The following is a 16,509-nucleotide window of genomic DNA, read 5'->3' on the forward strand; positions in this document are numbered from 1 at the left end:
CTGTCATTTACTGCCTTCATGATAGGCTCCAGCTCACCTTCATGCCCCGGTCATCTATTGTGTTCTGTATGAACCTACACTTAGCTGCAGACTCGGCTGAATCTCCTCATGGCGCAGTGCCTCTGCTCTGCCTCTGCTCAGGCTGATGCTTCAGCTTTCCATGCATTCTCCTGTCTCCTTCAGTTACAGCTTACTCATCTTTCAAGGAGTAACACTCTTTCCTACGGCCTTCCCCCAAAGTCTCCAGGTCAGAATAAATTGTTTCCATCTCTTATTAGATAACACATTCCTTTTGTTCAAAATAATAAGCCCATATTGAAAGCCTTTTTATTTGCCTGGCATTTAATTGCCTCAAGGAAAACAAAGGTACATGTTGCAAGTATATAATTTGCAGTTCATATTTTGTTCTGAATTATTTAGGTATTTCCACTCGATAATTAGTTCACAGTAATTGTTATGAATGGACTCTCTCTAGCCCCAAACATTGTGCTAGATACATTTTCAAATTACCTTAGCCCCCCCATTTTTTAAATGCCTTGAAAAAGTTCTACTATGCCTCAATTTCATAATTTGTAAAGCAGTGATGACTGCTACTTTGAATTGTAGGATTAAAAGAGAGGGTGATATTGACAACTAACATTTATTAGGGCCTTATTATTATTGTTTTACTATTATAGGTGGTTGGTGTCATTACTATCACTAACTTACCAGTGAGGAAAAGGAGGCAAAGATATGTTCCTAAATCACATGGTTACAATGGAGTAGAACTGGGACTCAATCCAGGTTGTCTAATTCTAGAGAGCCTGGTCAAGGGTTGGCTCCTGGCACAACTCAAGTTCCCTAAACAGATTAAACTTACTTTCAGGGACTTTTCAGCATTGGGATCTAAAAACTCACAGATCAGAGAGCTTGGAAAATAATCTTGGATCTTTCCAATGGAAAGAGTTAGGTCATGCCTGTCTATCATAGCAGGTCTCAAAGAATGAGCTTTTCAGAGAGTGAGGGCTTTTCAGATTGTGTTTCTCGGCCTGCTTTCAGATATTCAAATTAAACTCTGATTTTAAGGTAAATTTCTCAGCCTTTTTTTCTAGAATTAAATGTATGTTCTTTAATTAGAATCAGAGCAATAAGCTTGAATACCCAAATGATATGGCACTTCTCTTTCCTCCTCACACCTTTCCATTCTAGGCTACGTGATGATTAAACGATCTTTATTTAAAATGTTGTTTTGCTTTAATTGTTAGCAGCTACCAATCTTGGCTTAAGGGTTTCTTCAGAATGTTAAACAAACAAAAAGACATGGCAAGATAATTTTCCTTTTTAAAATGAGCTTATTGCATCAGAATTGATTTTTAATTATGGGAAAGATAATAATAGCACTGGAAAAAGATGTATACCCCCACATGCACTAGTACTTAGAAAGAGAGTAAGTGAATTTTTGGATTGAACAAACATATACCTAAAATATAACCATTCAATCTTCTCTAAGTGCAGGGATTTCCCCATTCCATGGCCTGAGAAAATATAAATTCTCTAATTTGCAAACCTTGTTGAAAGGCAGCTCATCCTTATGATCAATAGCTTTCCAAGGAGCCCACAGACCCCTGCTCTCTGCAGCTGGAGAATCTCTCTGGCTGCAATTGCCCAAATCCCTTTCTACTGCAACTAGTCATTCTAGTTAGGTCTTGCTGAAGGCTACATTTCTGTATGAGGGGCTAAAAATTGGCAACATTTAAAACTGAATTTTGTTTATTCATTTATTAAACCATTAACAGATAATTTATTGAGTATTTAATAAAGAATAGAAACTATTCTAGGCATGTTAGTAAACAAAACATAGGAACAATAGATAATAAACACACACACACACACACACACACACACACACACACAAAACCAACCAACCAAACAAAAACAACAAAACAAAAAAAAATCCACACCCCCCCAATTTTGGGAGTAGGAGGAGACAGATAATAAATAAAATAAATATGGAAAGTATTTAGTATTTGAGATAATAAATGCAATTTTTAAAAGCAGAGCAAGTAAAGAGGTTTGGGTATGCCAAGACAGAGAGTTTTGCCATTTTAAATACAGTGATCAGAGTAGGCCTCACTGAGAAAGTGACTGGAGTGAACTCCTGAAGCTGAGAGGGAGGCCACAGTGCAGCTCTGGGGGGAAGAGGGCACAAACAGGAAGCCCGGGAGGAGTAGAATGAGAGGGAAGAGTGGCAGGTATGAGTCTTGGGGTAGGAGTCTCCCCACCATGAGGGTCTTGGAGGCTACTGTAAAGACTTTGGCTCCACTCTTTGGTTCCAATGCAGCTATGGCTGTTATTTATTAGTTCTCAACTAGGGATGCTCAGCACTGAGAAAAGGCATCAATGAAACGGATAAAACAGTTAGCAGACAATGCCTGGATATAACATATGCTATCATTTGTCATTACTCTCTGGCAGCATATTTTGAATCCCTATGAACCATGTCAACAAAATAAAATAAAGACAGGCTTCAAATAAGTTAGGAGGTGGAAAGGAAACTTCAATTTGGCAAAACAGAATGAGACCAGCCCATCTTGCCTTCCCTGTCTGTTGGCCACTTTAGTACAAGAGGCTCAGACGGGTATGCTAGGCTCTGTACCACTGCTGCGCTGGTAGCTGATTCAAAACAATACTGAGGTCCATGCCATGAGTAGCTGGCCCTTAGGCAGATATGAGAAGCAAAAAGAAATCTGACTTCATTCTGTTTAAAATAAGGTCTCCCCAAGTCGCTGAGAAACATTTTTCTGACATAATTAATGTGAGTGATTCACATGCTAAGATTTTTTTTTCTAGAACAATTAAAAAGTACATTCATTGCTATATATAATTTTTGGCACTAATAAATTTTTCTTCAAAGAATAAAGGGATATATATATATATATATATATATATATATATATACACACACACACACTGTTATACTTATTTTTATACTATAATTCATATAATTATAGAAACTGCTTAGCATAAAAATAAATATAATAGTATAAGAAAGAGAATAAAGTACTATCCTTTACCCTCAGGGTCAAGTGACTGAAATATGAAACTTTAGGTGAAAAAAACAGACTTCTCACTGGGAAGAGAATTATGACAGAAAGCTATTACCCATAGAAAAGAACACATTAATAAACTTTAAAAATTACCCTGTAAAGTGTAAGAGAAGAAATGGAGCCATTGTTCACATTTTTTATCAATCCAAAAATGGAGAAAAGCTTGACTGAATTGCAGGGGAAAAGATCAAATAAGTGCAGAGCCATACATTTGCTCTCTCTATAAAATAATGCGAGGGATATAAGTTGTATTATATCACAGTGAAACACCAAATTCTATATAATTTCTCACAGCAAAGTACATCCATTTGCCCAACCAACTAACAGGTATTTCCTAAGGACCTACTACAAGCCACTCAATGTTGTAGGCTCTCAAGCAAAGCCCCCCCCCCCCCCCCCCCATTAAGGAAGAAGTAAGAACCCACAACTTCTAGGTACAGGATTAGTTATCATAAACTCGAATTTCCTTAATTGCTCACAAATGATGCTTCTGTTACAAACTTATTTTCCCGATTGATTGCTTCTCTACAGAGCCTATTCTACCCTGATCATGGCCATTAGCTAATAAAAGTTTTAAATTCTAAACTCTGCGCCAGTAGGACTAAGCCAAGGAGAAGACCATAAAGATATAAAAAAGAAAAATTAGTCTTTCTGATTGTAATTGGCATTGTAATTAAAAGCATATAATTCTTGAATTTGGTACGTCTGGTTGAGGATAGTCTAACACGTTATGTTTCAATACTGTGGATGCATAGTCTCATTCAAGTGGATTTTAAATTGGCAACAAAAATTAAGAGCTTACAGTCTCTAATCCTGGTAATCATGTTTCTGGAAACCCCTAACCAGGGCAGGTTGTCTGAACATGATTAAAGTATTTGGGCTTATGCAAGGAAATTCTCTTACACATCACAAAGGGAAACAAAAGACCATATACTCAGAGGATACAGCTAATATCAATTAGAGAAATAATGGAAAAGGCAATCAGATTAAATTCATATTCTGCCATTTTCAAGGAGATTAAAACACAACAACTCAGCGATTTCTTCTTAATAGAGAAGGGTGGGCGTAGAGGGTTTGGCGGGGGAGGGGGATGAAAGCAACAGAGAATCAGAATGCTCGCCATCTTCAGCCTCCCCTTGCACTGTACAGCACTTCTACCAGGAGCAACTGCCAGTGTGTAGGAGGCTGGAGCTCTCCTCCCGCACTGATGACTTCTTGTTTTCACTGAACTCGATGGGGTGCTGAACCTTCTGCCAGAGTGAGGACAGGAAAGGGGGTGGTGTTACCAAGCAGCAGCAGATTCTGGGGTTTACTCTCCGGCAGGCTAATTTGGGGGTGGGAGGGTGGGCTGGGCCACCTGGAATAGGCAAGAAGCACCAGAATGTCTGCCTTTCAAAGCTGTCTCCCCCCGCCCCATATTTTTTCATTAAATAACTCCATTATAGATTGCAAATCTCCAGGAATAAGATCAAACTAATTGCTCTTTCATAATTCCATGTCAAATTCATTCCATGTATCACTGAATTTTACAGGGGATGGGAGGAGGAACTAGCATATATGCTAGGAGAGATTGACACCTACCCTCATATCATTTCTATCAGCCCCTTTCTCTTTGACTTTGCACAAGACCTCCCTCCCTATTTTTATCTTTCTGCCTCCCACAAGTCTCTTAACTTAAGGACAAGGAAAGCAGAGCTGAAAAGGGAAATACTTATAGGGCCTGAACTGGGCATTTTGCAACATACACTCATGTCATTTTACATCCATCCTGAGAAGGTAGAAATTTTTATTCTCATACAGATTTAGGATCTGAGGCTCTAAGTTAAGAAATGTTGGATAACTGACATACAGATAAGACACAGACTCAAAAGCTGTGCTTTTCCTGTTTTACAATGTGCTTCAAGGAAATGTTATCTTCCTTGGTCCCCTTGCTATATCCCCAACCTGTCCATAAACCAGAGAGCCTCCCACGGAGACTCTTAGGCTAGAAAACACAGCACAGTATTAAAGCTCAGAGAGATCTTACAGGTAAATGAATCAGATCCTTACTTCGATGATGAGAAAACATATTGTGTTTTTAACTTGGCAGAAAGGAGGCTGTTGCTGGAGGCCTGGCCCTTGAACAGTCAGCAGCCTCTTGATCTGAGTTAGTTTCTTCTTTAAAATGGGTGATCCTCATCTCTCTGCCTGCTTAATAGTGTGAATGCTCATTCCATCTTTCTGATCATGATGGCATTTACAAAATGTAAACCATTATTAAAATGAATCATTGATATAAAAATGCTTGCTGATTGACCAGGGGAACTGAAATATATGAGCCATATAAAGACAAGGTGTTATTCCTTAACACTTTAAGGTTCATGGAATCTTAATATGAAACAAAAGCATTTTCATAAACTAGACATCATATATGACACAGAAGCAATTAGTCCTGACTGACTGGTCAGCTCAGCCTTGCTGTCGTCACATGGAACAACAGATGACATACCACAGAAAGGCGTGTCTGTGAATTGACTTGGAAGAAAGCTTGGGAGGTGGGCTCTGAGCTGGGATCATGGGCCCTTTAGGCACCATTGGAGCGACAACCTTCAAAGGATTGTGAATACTCAGAAATTATGTGTAAGATGTTTTAGATGAACTAATGAGATGTTTACTTTTCCTCTCGGAAAAGAGCCAATAGCTTTTATCAAAAGTAGTGTTACATAATGGTTAAGATTTCTGAGTTAGAAACTGGACCTTCTGAGTTTAAATCTCTCAGCAACTTCACTAACTAGCTATGACACCTTGGGTGAGCTAATTCATCCTATGCCTCGATTTTCTCATCTGTAAAATGAGGATAACATATAGTCCCTATCTCACAGGGTTGTGGTGAAGATAAATGAGTTACTGTATGTGAAGCATCAGACATTCAGTCAGCACACTAATTTTCACAGCTGCTTATAGTTATGGACAACTTACTTTTTTTTAATGGGCATTTTTATTTTATTTTATTTATGGACGACTTCTTAAGGTGAGTGAGCAGTGATTCTTGGCTCACCGAATAACAAAAGTAATTCAATCAATGGCAGCACATTGAGAAACGGATCTTGCAACAAGAATTAAGCCATAGCATTTATCTTCTCATATCCACAAAAGCTACTGGAGCCACAGGTTTTAATGGACTTGATAAGCAAAACATATGGCCAAAGATGTGGCAGAGATAGGACTCCCTGGGGTTCTAGAAGAAATGGAGATGTCCATATTGGACAGTCATGGAGGCCTGAGGAAGCCAGGAGACTGAAATGGAAGCCAGAGGTGAAGCTGACCACAGAAACCACATTTTCAGTCAGGAAATTGAAGTGAAGACAGGCAGGGGTTTGGACCGCCAGGGGAATGGCAGTTTCTCTGTGTTGCTAGCAGCATTGTTATATGTTGTTTTCTGGTAAATTTCTACAGAATTTAACAAGAAGGTTGGACAAAGGTTGGACATCTAATTTCTGATGTTAGTTCTCAGTGCTTGCCACATGGAAGGTGCTTTGGAAATATTTGGTGAATTGATTTGAAGGAAGGAGGTTGAGAAATGATGTCAATTCTCCATGAAATAAATTTAGGGGAGGGGGAGAGAGACACAATAGAGGATCCCATTGTGAATGTTAGCCTTCAATAGAGTCTCCATATTTGTTTAGGAGATTTTGATTTTACTCAAAACTATTTAGGAGCACTTCTGGAATTAACTCCCAGTCCAGTTCCAAGGCATTACAAAAAAAAGTTCTTTTATTATTTTCCCAGTTTCATGCTCAGGGTAATTACTTGGCTCTAAATGACTTTTGGCTATTTGGTTTTCCTGACTTATTAATGATATTCTTTCAAATGTGCCCTTAGGCTTTGCAGATAATTCTAACAACAACAATAAAATAATCTGTTATGAGATCTATATATATTCATTCAATCTTTACAATAGCCCTATGAAGTAGGTATGACAATTATCTGATTTATAAACAAAAAAACAAAGGCATCGGTTTTATAAGGTGCCCAAGGCAAACCATTTAAGTGGCAGAGCCTAGTTATTGGAGTAATTGTGTCATTATTGAAATAAGTGTCTATTTCCATCTTCTTCATATTACCTTAAATGGAATTGCATTCAATTCTATGTTGAATTCTCATTTTGTTTTTATAAGGGCATATTTCTTATAGTTCAATCTTACACCATTATTTTATTTAATCCCTTTCAGAAACCACTTTTACTTTTTAAGAACAAAGCCATTCTTGACAAGTGTAACGGAGATCTGCTTCTACCCCGAACGTAGGGAGAGTGGTACAAAGAGAAGCAGAAAGCATTACTCATCTCATAGCTGTTTCTACTTCCTTCTTTAGGGGGAATGAATGTCCTTTACGCTGCACTCACAAAAAGAATTGGACATCCCCACAACCATCTTGTAGGGCTGGTAGGTGTTTATTATTCCCAGTTTATTTTTAAATGTTTTATTGATTTTTTACAGAGAGGAAGAGAAAAGGATAGAGAGTTAGAAACATCGATGAGAGAGAATCATTGACCAGCTGCCTCTTGCACACCCCCTACTGGGGATGTACCCGCAACCAAGGTATATGCCCTTGACCGGAATCGAAGCCGGGACCCTTCAGTCCACAGGCTGACGCTCTATCCACTGAGCCAAACCGGTTTCAGCAATAATTCCCAGTTTAGACATGAAGATTCTGAGACTCAAATAGGTTTAAGAAACTTTTCTAAGCAGTACTGTTGGCAAGAAGTTGAGTTCAGGTCTATCAGATTCCAACATCTTTCCCACGGTATGCCAGTTTTTCAGCAGATAAATACAAAGTTTCTATTTGTGTTTAAAGAAATATCAATCCCAAATGAAACAAATAAAAGCAAACCAAAAAACCTGGCATAAAAGTAGTTCATCAAAAGGTCAATCAGATTTGGCTCAGACTTAAAGTCCAAGATGGGCAGGAGAGCCAAATGTCTTTAACTGTATTCAAGCTTTGACATGAGTATTATAATCCAGATAGGAAAACAGACTTTTAGGACAGGAGATGGGAAATGTGAAAGCAAAGCTGTAACTATCAATAAAGGCAAAAGTTAAATAAAATAAATATGTATATATGTATACACACACACACACACACACACACACACACACACACACACATATATTAGTGTGATGGTTAATGTTATTTGTAAACTCAGACTAAACATCATTTCTGTGTGCCTCTGTGAGCGTATTTTCTAATGAGATTAGCATTTGAATTAGTATACACCCAATATGGGTGAGCATTATCCAATCTATTGAGGGCCTGAATACTAGTAGAACAAAGGGCAGAGAGAAAGGAGGGATTCACCTCATTTCCTATCTCACTATCTGAGATGGGCCATCTCATCTTCTGTCCTCAGACTGGGATTTACACCACCAGTCCTCTGGTTCTCAGGCTTTTTGACTCAGATTGAATTACACCACCAGCCTTCCTGGGTCTCTTGTTTACAGACAGCATATTGTGGTACTGCTCAGCCTCCATATCTTTGTGAGCCAATTTCTGACAACAAATCTCTCGATATATGTACACATAAATGCATATATGCTGTTTGTTCTGTTTCTCTGAAAAACCATAACCTAACCAGTAATGATGAAATGAACAATTTCAAAGCACCAATTATGGATAAGTACTGTTGCTAGGATTTGCTGTTTGCTCTGCTCATTCAGCCATTTACTGAGTAACTATCTGAATGCCTAGTGTATGCCATGCAGTGTGCTAAGCTAAGCTCGGGGACAAAAAGTCAATAAGATTTGACCCTGCCAGAGACTGAAAGTAATCTGCACAAAAATTCCATAAGGATTGTTATTGCTCTCACTTCCTGGAAGAGGAAAAGAGGCTCAGATAGAACTTATCTAAGGTTACACAGATAGAACATGGCAAACCCAGATCTGAATCTATGTGTCATGCTCTTTCTTTACTACACAGCTACTTTCTATTAACCCCAAATTCTAGAACAAATTATTTTAGCAGATGGCCATAACACACTTTTAAAAGAAGGTGGTAATCTTAAGTGCCAGTGCAAAGAAGTAGTCAAACAAAATGGCAAAGCTAAACCCATCACTCTCTCTTCTGGTCTGGCAAAGCTGTAGAAATTCCATGCATCTGAGTTTTGTTCATCACTGGTCTGAACAAAATGGGAATATATGGCCAGGATGAGGACACAGTTGGGTGAAACATTGTATGGTGAATAAGGGAGGCTGGAGTGTGTTATCAATAGATAGCTATAAAACTAGATGGTAGTAACATGTCACAGTGCTCTGTCTTTGGCCTGGTCCCATTCATATATTTGTTCACTCATTCACACACACACACACACACACACACACACACACGCACGCACAAGCATTTATTGAATGGTGATAAAATATAAAGGCTCTATGCCAGATACAGGGAGTTTGTGGGGGAACCCAAAATGTGCCATGTACATTTTTCTTCAGAAGGGCTTCTCCATGCAAAAGGGAGAAAAAGCTAATATACTTCATGCCTCCTTTTTTTAAGTTAACATATGAGTATATGATTAAAAATGATCTGAAACATCATTTGCTGTGGTTGATTACTATTAGTCATCATTTTAGCTGTCACTAACAGTAGTGAAAAAGTTCATTATAAGCACTAAGCACTGAAGAAGGTGTCATTAGAGATTTTATTCATCCCATGCAGGCATCTATCAAAGGAGAGATGATGACAACTCCTTTGAAAAGGTTAGCTGAGATAACTTCCAGAAGCATCTCAAAAGTCGTTCAACATTTAGTAACTTCATGGTCAGGGGAAATGCTGTAGGGAGATTACATCTTGCTGAAGAAGATGCCAAGAACATACTAGCTGCTAGTTTGAGAGCCTTCAGATGCTCTTCACAGCTATTTTAAAAAAACAATTGTATCACTTACCAAACACCACAGAGAAAATACTGTAGATGTTGGAACTTATGAATTCAACAACTAAAGACATTTAATAGATGGGAACTGGAGGAAGTATAAATTGTAGGGGAAAAAAATACCAATTAGAATAATACAAATAAGACATACTTGTATTTGAGGTGTCTAAAAGATATGAGTACTGAAGACAATTTGGTAATAAAATATAATAAAGATTTTGAGATTTAAAATAATTTTAGACAGTATTAGACTAATATATTTTTGGAGCATAACAATGAGATGTTTTTAAAGAAATTTAATTTTCTTGGTTTTCTTCCCAGGGGTTTCTATGTGCTCTATCATAAAAATAGATAGTAAGATATGTTTTGAATAAATATCATTATTAGTAAGTATGTAAAATGTATATAGTTTTCAATTGCTGCAGAAGTAAGTTTGGATAATGTTTTTTTTTTCTTCTTTTGAAAAATGCTTGCAAGAACATATTTAAAATGGAAATGTGGCCCTATGCATTTTTACTATTTTGAAAAGCACAAGAAATGCAATATAAAATGAGCACAACTTTCAAAAGCCAGAATGGGCTGTTTAAGGTTTCCAGAGTTCATAAAATGGTGACCATAGGCATTAAGAAGTTTCTGCTCTACTTGATGCTCATGGGCAGAACACAGCTCTCTGTCCAATCTCACATAAGCTTGACATAAAAACCACTCACCACTGGTGATGGGGAAAGTGCAATGTTGCCTATTGATGCCTTCAGTTCATCTACGGTTGCAGCATTCTTAAGAATGTCTTTAGATTGCAATGGCTTAATCTTAATATTAAATTTCTTGTGTGATTCTTCTTCCTCTTCTGACTCACTTGAGGAATAAAAGTGCTTTCCTTTGGTAGGTAGGACACAGTTAAAGATACATAACTCTTTACTGGGAGGCAATGATGAGTATAAGACAAGAGTGACTGCACATAATGGTGGCAAAAGTATCCTTAAGATGGTAGAACATCGAAGCAAAACAATCAAATAAAAGAATAAGTCAGGCTCTGGCAGGTTTTGCTCAGTGGATAGAGTGTCTCCCTGAAAACTGAAGGGTCCCGGGTTTGATGGGTTGCGTGCTCCTGATTATCACTGAGGGTGCATGCAGGAGGCAACCAATTGATGTCTCTCTCACATTGATGTCTCTCTCTCTCTCTCTCTTTCTCTCTCTCTCTCTCTCTCTCTCTCTCTCTCTCTCTCTCTCTCCTCTCTCTCTCTCTCTCCCTCCCTCCCTCTTTCCACTCTTTCTGAAAATCAATGGAAAAATGTCCTCAGATGAGGATTAACAAAAATAAATAAATAAAAATAAAAAGAGTAAATCAGGAAAGGGTTAGAATCTATTCATCTTTCCTTGGAACAACATTAAGGATGATGAATTTCAAGGAGCAATAGTTATAATGTTCTACATTTTTGCTGCAGTTGGCCATTTGGTGTGTCACTCTCAGTACACACACTGCTGAACCTTCAACGGAGAGAGGAAATCATTTTAATGGACAATTTGTGATGTTTTAAGTGCTTCAGAGTGTGACCTATTCTGACCAGAGGTGATTTGTGGGAAGAGCACAAGTAATAGATATTTGCCAGTCATGATAAATGACATTGTCAAAACATTGTCAGCAGACAACCCAGTATCCATAATGTGCACAACTGTTTCTCAGCACATTTCTCTTTCTCCTCTCTCTCTCTTCTATGAATAGACTGAGGCAAAATGCCTGCTTGTTAGTGATCAGGATGTTCTCTGTGCTGTTTATTCATCTCTAATATTGTGGACAACAGGGCTTGGGAAGCTGGTGTTATTTCAACACCTTTTCAAAACCTGATTTTATAATACTGCTTTATGAGACAAAAAATAAATAAAAAAATAAATAAAGGATATAGCCAGGTTCCTCGGGTCTGATGCTGTAGCCTTCTTCATCCAGCTCGGGTGAGTTCTATAAAATACAAGTGAACATGATGCAATTACTATCCTGACAATAATCAAGAAATTATTCATTTTCCTTCTAAAGCATTCTATTTAAGGATATAAACATGTCTCTTATTTTTGGAGGTCAGGATTTTAACTTTTGGAAGTGAATGCTGGGTAGTATATATAGAGATATTTACTCAAGGAAAAGTGGGGAGTCTTTCTATTGGGAAAACAAACTAGGAGTCAACAACTGTCAAGGAAAAGAAACATTCAGAGAGGATTTACCATGAATTTTCTGTAAGACAAGGACTTTGCTAAGCAACATGAAGGGATATAAAATGAAAATTACTTGATCTTTGGAAAATTGAAATGTATTTGGTAGGCAGAAAATAAAAACAAATATACAAAATACAAAACACAAGACATCAGTGATAGGAGTTTGAAAGAAGAGGAAATTAGTGAGGTTTGAAGGAAGAGGAAATTAGTGAGGAAAGATAATTTGCATGTGCCTTTTGGGATAGAAGAGATCTGCATGTGCCTTTTGGGATAAAAGGGGGTATAGAAGAAACTCACTGGTGAGGAAGAGTCTGTATTGAGACCTCCAAGGCTGAAATAGATAACCTTATTCAGATGACATGACTGGAAAGGAAGCTGTACAGTGAGAGGCAATAGGAAATAGGACCATGAGTGGCCAACATGCTGGGGGAAGAGTTCATATTTGAAATAGTTACTGCAGCTTCTCATTTAGAGGAGGGCATGCCGGAAACAGCATCTTAAGGTATTTCGGAAGCACAGTTCAGGATAGACTTGGCACAGAAGGAAATTGAGGGGGAAAAAAAAACTAACTCAAAATACTTGCATCATGCCCATAAGTTGTGTGGATAATATAGACAAAGTTGGTGGTGGTGGGAAGGGATGAATCAAGGACATTTGGAAGGACAAACTGCTAGTCTTACTAACAGATTTATCATAGGAGAAAAAGGAGAGGGGAGGTTCAGGAAAACGCCAGGATTTCTATCCTGGTAATCCTGGCTGAACTAATTGTAACAGCAGACAACTATTATTTTTAGGAAAAAGACAGGAAAGATAAAAGACAGTCTGCATGAATAGAATTAGTTATCATATTTTAGTTCCTATTATAAGGTAAGTACTATGACCTACACTTTATTTCATTGAACCTTCATAACAATCATATGTGGAATTATTCTTTTACCACGAAGGAAACTAAGAGAAATCAGATGCCATTACTCAAGGAACCCACACAGCAAATGGCAGAACCACTCCTTGATCCCAGGTATTTGAGACTATATCCTACACTGTAGAGGGGAAGAAGGTGAAGAAAAGTTCAATAATGACCCTTTTGAAGTTGAGGTAATAGGCCTGGAAGTCAGGGAGATTTTGGAGTCACTGAAACAATTTACTAAGCTTACTTTCCTTTTTTTTTCTTTTAAAATAAAAGAATATTAAGATCACTTACCTGCTAAAAATGTGTCTGTGGCTTCTCACTGCACTCAGAATAAAAGCCCATGTCCAGCTGGTGTGACTCAGTGGTTGAGCATTGACCCATGCATCAAGAAGTTACCAGCTCAATTCCCAGTCAGGCACATACCCAAGTTATGGACTCAATCTCCAGTAGGGGACTTGCAGGAGGCAGCCGATCAATGTTTATGCTTCTCTCTCATCATTGATGTTTCTATCTCTCTCCCTCTCCCTTCCTCTCTCTCTAATATCAATACAAGCATATGTACATTTTTAAAAAGCACATTGCCTCTGCGTAGCCCACAAGCCCCAGCAGGACCTGGCTCGGGATCTTCTCTCTAGCCTCAGGTTTGAGATTCTTTTCTGATCCCTCTCAGCCACAAGGCCTACCTCCTATTATATGGTAAGTACCATGACTCATTATTAACTTACGATTTGAATGCTGCAAATTCTCCCCCCCCCCCCCTCCATTTCAGACACCTTATAAATTATCTGCCTGAAATTATCTTTTAAAAAATATATTTTTATTGACTTCAAAAAGGAAGGGAGAGGGAGAGAGAAATAGAAACAGAAATCATGAGAGGGAATCATTGATCGGCTGCCTCCTGCATGCCCCACACTGAGGATCAAGCCCAAAACCCAGGCATGTGCCCTGACTGGAAATTGAACTATGACCTCCTGGTTCATAGGTCCATGCTCAACCACTGAGCCATGCTGGCCAGGTTGCCTGGAATTATCTTTCCTCAAATGTTCATCCAGTTAACCTCAATTTATACGTCAGTGTAGGAGTAGGACTTTTTTTCTGCCAAGGGCCATTGGTTATTTATAACATCATTTGAGGGCTATACAAAATTATCAACTTAAAAATTAGCCTGCTATATTTGGTCAAACATTTAATTAACTCACCCCTAATGCCTTGGCAGGGCCAGACCAAATCATTTGGTGGGCCTTAGAGGGCCTGCAGGCTGCATGTTCCCAACCCTGCTTGAGGGCTTCCCTTTATTAAAGGTCAAATCCTCCCTAAGGCTGTCTCTGCTCTTACCCTCTCCCTGCCAAAAGCAAGATGATATAATGTATTAAAAATAAAACCCTTCTCATTACTTAGAGAAAGTTGTATTTAATGTGTAATTATAATAGCAATTCCTGTGTGGTCTTATTAGTTTTTATGACTAACAACATTTGAGGCAAATTATGCTTCAATTAAGCACTTGCATGTTGACCAGGGACAACACTGGAGATTAGGATTTATGTGCTGGATGTGAGGGGATAGTGCTTGATGAGTAATTTGGTATTTTAATTATCATACTTGTTTATTTTTAGAGCATCACATTCAGGTATATTTAAGAATCCTAGAAAACATACTAAGTCTTTCTAGGTAAAAAGAATTTTTCAAAATCACCCTTTCTTAATATCTCATATCTTCCCTTAAAACACTATTTTGAGCAAATAGTTTATTGAATCTTTGCAATAATGTTGTAAAGTAGATACTGACTTAAGTTTTTGCTGGACAGCAAATTGCTATCCCACAGCCACACACAGCTGACCCGTGGAGAGGCTAGTTAGGTCTTGAACCCACTATCTAAGCCTTTCCTGCTCTTAGCCTGTCTGCCATGTTAATCGTGCTAGATACTTTCTGATGAGATGGCATGCTCCACTTATTTCTCTGTCATATTTTAAATACAAGAATGCCTCAATTCCTTTTCAGGTTCTGAAATACTTAGTAAAGAAAAAAACATTTTCTGATACTCACGTATCTTTCCCAATCAATTTCTGCATAAAATCCATTTGGCGCCCCATTGCTTTTCTTCTGTAATAAATGAGAAAATAAATTTAGAAGAGAAACATTTGAATGAAACAAAAAAAGGAATAAAGAATACTTACTCTCATCTTTATTTAACAAGAGCTATCAATACCCAGGACTGGAAAGACAAATCAGAGCAGCCTATGAAGCAGCCACATTAGCATAACCAAATGGTAAACTGAGTTGCCGTGACACTGCCTAATAGAGCTTCCGTACTTATTGTACAAGACTGTAGAATACCTAACCATAGAATATTCACTACTAACTGTTCAAATTTTATTCAATTACTAAAAAATTAGAATCATCTACATTATAATTTAATTCTCTATAACTTAAGGGGATAAAAACAGATATATGTATTTAAATGGAAACATTTTGTCTTCCATGTTTCTTTCATATACAATCAGTTCCAATCATATCCAAAGAGTATTCCTCCAAGTCGTTAACTAATTTTTTAGCTTTTCTAATACTAACTTACTTTTTTCCTAACCATCCCCTTGATAGACTATAAAGGAAATCAGCTTCAAATTAGTTAATTCAGCTCCTATATATTAAAAATGGTGTTGATATTCTTTACAAGTGGCTTTTTAAAAAAATATTAAAATGGAATAATAGGATTCATCATGGATTTTTCTGTCACCCATGTGTCCTATGCCTCCAGGAACACACATCATTGCAAGATGAATGGAGATCAGCGTTTTTCTCTCTAGATTATTTGTAAGTTCTATTTTGACTCTTAGTACAACCATGATATATGGCTACAAGCACTTGAGCAAGGATGTGGCCTTATCCAAAGAGAAATTACTAGGATTCTCTACTTTTTATGAGAAGACAAAAACACAAATCAAACTGGGGAAGGAGGGTTCAATTCAACAGCACTCAGGTGTTTAGCACATAGAGCAATAGTCTATCACTGGGCACAAGCAGATCTCAGAACAACACAAATTAAACAGTGACATGTGAGGCTTGAAGACAGAACCTCTAATTTTGCAATCACAAATGAAGGCGAGTTGGACAACAATGTGAACAGCTCAATTTGACAAACAGGTGGGAGAAGTAAGCTTTTCATGTTTGCATGTTTGCATGTAGGACCACTAGGAAACCAAATTAGAGGTAACCATCATTATTGATTAATACTTACTGAATGTTGCCTGGGTACTCTAAGAACCCACAATAGCTTAGTAAGGGTGAACATGAGTAAGGAATAGATAATATGTCCAAGTCCTCTCTCTTCCTTAGGTACTGCACTGCACTAGAATTTACAAATGCAAGAACTGTGCCAATGTTTTCACTGACCAGAACCCAAG

At 37.9% G+C, this 16,509-nt stretch overlaps 1 protein-coding gene across 5 annotated transcripts in view; it reads right to left on the reverse strand.

The window, feature by feature from the left end:
* Positions 1-16,509, reverse strand: part of SGIP1 (SH3GL interacting endocytic adaptor 1) — a 204,664-nt gene that overhangs the window by 80,243 nt on the left and 107,912 nt on the right. For all 5 annotated transcript variants that reach the window (XM_084871371.1, XM_084871368.1, XM_084871372.1 and 2 more), the window contains 3 exons: positions 15,152-15,208; positions 11,893-11,947; positions 10,701-10,876 (listed from right to left, as the gene is read on the reverse strand). In XM_084871371.1, the coding sequence (XP_084727497.1) occupies positions 10,701-10,876; positions 11,893-11,947; positions 15,152-15,208 (288 nt within the window). The remainder of the gene's footprint in view (positions 1-10,700; positions 10,877-11,892; positions 11,948-15,151; positions 15,209-16,509) is intronic.

The sequence above is a fragment of the Pipistrellus hanaki genome (genome assembly GCF_964339955.1).
Source record: "Pipistrellus hanaki genome assembly, chromosome: 2".
Classification (NCBI taxonomy): Eukaryota; Metazoa; Chordata; class Mammalia; order Chiroptera; family Vespertilionidae; genus Pipistrellus; species Pipistrellus hanaki.